This window comes from Montipora capricornis, chromosome 5 (genome assembly GCF_036669925.1).
Source record: "Montipora capricornis isolate CH-2021 chromosome 5, ASM3666992v2, whole genome shotgun sequence".
Lineage (NCBI taxonomy): Eukaryota > Metazoa > Cnidaria > Anthozoa > Scleractinia > Acroporidae > Montipora > Montipora capricornis.
Window position 1 is genome coordinate 8195741 of NC_090887.1, and position 2500 is coordinate 8198240.

The 2500-nt window shown below is 39.2% G+C and overlaps 1 protein-coding gene across 1 annotated transcript in view; it reads left to right on the plus strand.

Moving 5' to 3' along the window:
- Positions 1 to 2500, plus strand: part of LOC138049345 (voltage-dependent T-type calcium channel subunit alpha-1H-like) — a 53156-nt gene that overhangs the window by 44696 nt on the left and 5960 nt on the right. Inside the window, exons 36-39 of the mRNA XM_068895589.1 lie at positions 306 to 333; positions 421 to 492; positions 1913 to 1981; positions 2480 to 2500. The exon at positions 2480 to 2500 is cut by the window's right edge and continues 17 nt beyond it. Coding sequence (XP_068751690.1) covers positions 306 to 333; positions 421 to 492; positions 1913 to 1981; positions 2480 to 2500 — 190 coding nt within the window. The remainder of the gene's footprint in view (positions 1 to 305; positions 334 to 420; positions 493 to 1912; positions 1982 to 2479) is intronic.

A 2500-nucleotide genomic window follows, 5' to 3' on the forward strand; every position in this document is an offset into this window, starting at 1 on the left:
GATTTCCAATATTGTAAAATTGGCGTCTGGAAATCCTGGAAAATTAGATTTATTTTAAAACTGAACAAAAGAAAATTGTTTCTATTTGTACTCTGTTCGAGAGCACTCCATTTCGTGTTCTGTGCCGCATACATTTCAGGGTTTCCTGAGCATTGATTTTGCCTTGCATGGTCCGGAAAAATCATGAAATTTTAGGACACAAAAAGTGTACCAACCCTGTGCGGTTGATCCGCCGATCATTTGTTCTTGATTGAAGTTTTCTTGAAGAGCTTTTCATCAACTTTATGTTTTGCTGTCTATTTCAGTGGAACACCCCCACCTGTCAGGAGTCGGGTAGGTAGAAAATATTTCGTGCACTCTGGAAGAACTGAAGAATTGTATAAGCAAAGCATGCTAATCTTTGTTTGACTTCCACGTTAGATGAAGATGAAAAAGTCAGGAGATTGGAGACGAGAGATTCTTGGTGACCTGACCGTTATGAATGCGGAGGAGGTAATGCTTTGTAATTTTTATTTGTTTCACACAGTAAAATTGGCAGACCTGGAGAATGAAAGCGTTTTTTGATGCTTTAGCCATCTGCGCGTCGTTATCAAAATTGACTGATTCCCTTCCCGCTAAAAAGGCTTCTCCTGGTTCAGAAACTCAATTAATCCATTTATCGATCAATGAATCAATGAATCAATAAGTCAATCAATCAATCAATCAGTCTTTTACTGATTTGATATGATGGTTGAATGAAAAGTACCTAGTTGGCAGATGTGAACCTGTATGTTACAATTTATACTCACTAACTTAAAGACATCCATCGCAATGCTAAAAACAGTAAATTTGAAAACATCAAAAAACAAAATCCCTTTTTGCAGCTGTCTCTTAACTTGCTTTCACATCGTCACTTGTTAAAAAAATGCAAACCTCCGCGTTTCCCGCGGGACTTGAACAAAATTTGGTAAGTAGGTTGTTCAACTGCAAACCCAATAGAGCGTTTTCACTTACGTGACCAACAGCCATATTGGATTACTGAAACAAAAGAAAGTAGTTGTAGAAAAATAGAGTTCAATTCCCGGAGGATTAGTTTGAAACACCATCATGGCCGCCATTTCTTTGTTTTGGAACATCAACATGGCTGCCGTGACGTCAGGTGAAAACACCCTATAGAGCTTTGGGCACCTCGCATAAATTCGCGGGCTCGAATCCCGACGAACTTGAGACCCGTCCCTCTAAATTCCCGATATCTTTTCTGACCCGAAAAGCCATTTGGGAAACTGCCTTCCACTCAGTTGTTTTGGAAAACTGGTTTTTTAAGATGTTTTCAAGATAAAAAAATGCGAAGTTAGTGTCCTAACTCAAAATCTCTACGTTTTTAAGATGAAGAGGGAATTTAGTGCCCGAAAAGGCCCGATACTTCGAGAAACAAGTCTTAGAGGAGAGACTGATGCCTTTTGTAATCTTATCTGAAATATCTCTCATTAACATACAGCTCGGAAAACTGTTCTTTTAAAGTTACCGCCCGCGATTTTTCCTTTTCAATTTATAGCTTCTGAGCGAAGCACTTTTTTACATCACTAAATCCTTCAAACAAGGAAAAAAAACTTTTAAATTCTGCTGGTGTTTCTGTAGAATACGGTTTACTGAATTGGCCAATCGTCGTGCGGGTACTGTCCGACGAATAGTACTCGCGAATACTCTCTAGTCGTCTCGGAAAAGGACGACAAAATTGTACGTACACCACATCAGTTTGAGTGAGACCTTGAACGATGTAATGTTAGAAAAGAGCTGGGTGAGGTGCGTTTGATGTCAGCTTCCTCTCATTTAACCTTAATTTTATCTTCATTACATACCGTATCGGCAATAGATGCTGCTTCTTGTCGCCGAAAAAGGAGTTAACTGTGTTATTTGTTTTATTTGGTTTTAGTTACGCGAACTTAACAACATCATGAGAGCCGAGCTAAGAACACCATCAGGACTTCGATCAAAGCGACTGGTAATACAAGCTGATGTATTTGGAGCTTAGATAATGCGTTTTCAAGTCGTACCATTTGCAAAGCAAGAATGTTTGGAGCAAAAAGAGCTAAGTTATGCTAGAAGGGTAAACAAAGATCACGTGATTTCGATGATTCGACCAGAAACCAATTCAATCTAATTCGGTCCAAGGGTCTCCACTCAGTAGGGAAAACTAATTGTTATCAATGCAAACATTTCACCCACCCAGTAAATCCATGGCGAAGTTAGGATTGCGTTAGCTTGGAATCTAGAGTTTGCATGGTTTGGCGTGCATACTTAGTGTCGACCAAAAGCCGGCATTAAGTACTTACAAGGCCAAGATAAGTTCTCCATAACAAAGTTCGTTCCCCACGACAAACCAAACATTTTAGTATATCAAGAAGAAAAGCTGAGAAAACAAAAAGTTCGTTTGAGAACTGCTGGAGGATCTTCGTTAGAAACAGCGTATTCTTAAACTTAAGTTGTTTTGTGTTTAAAGGGCCCACTTAGAATTGGAAGC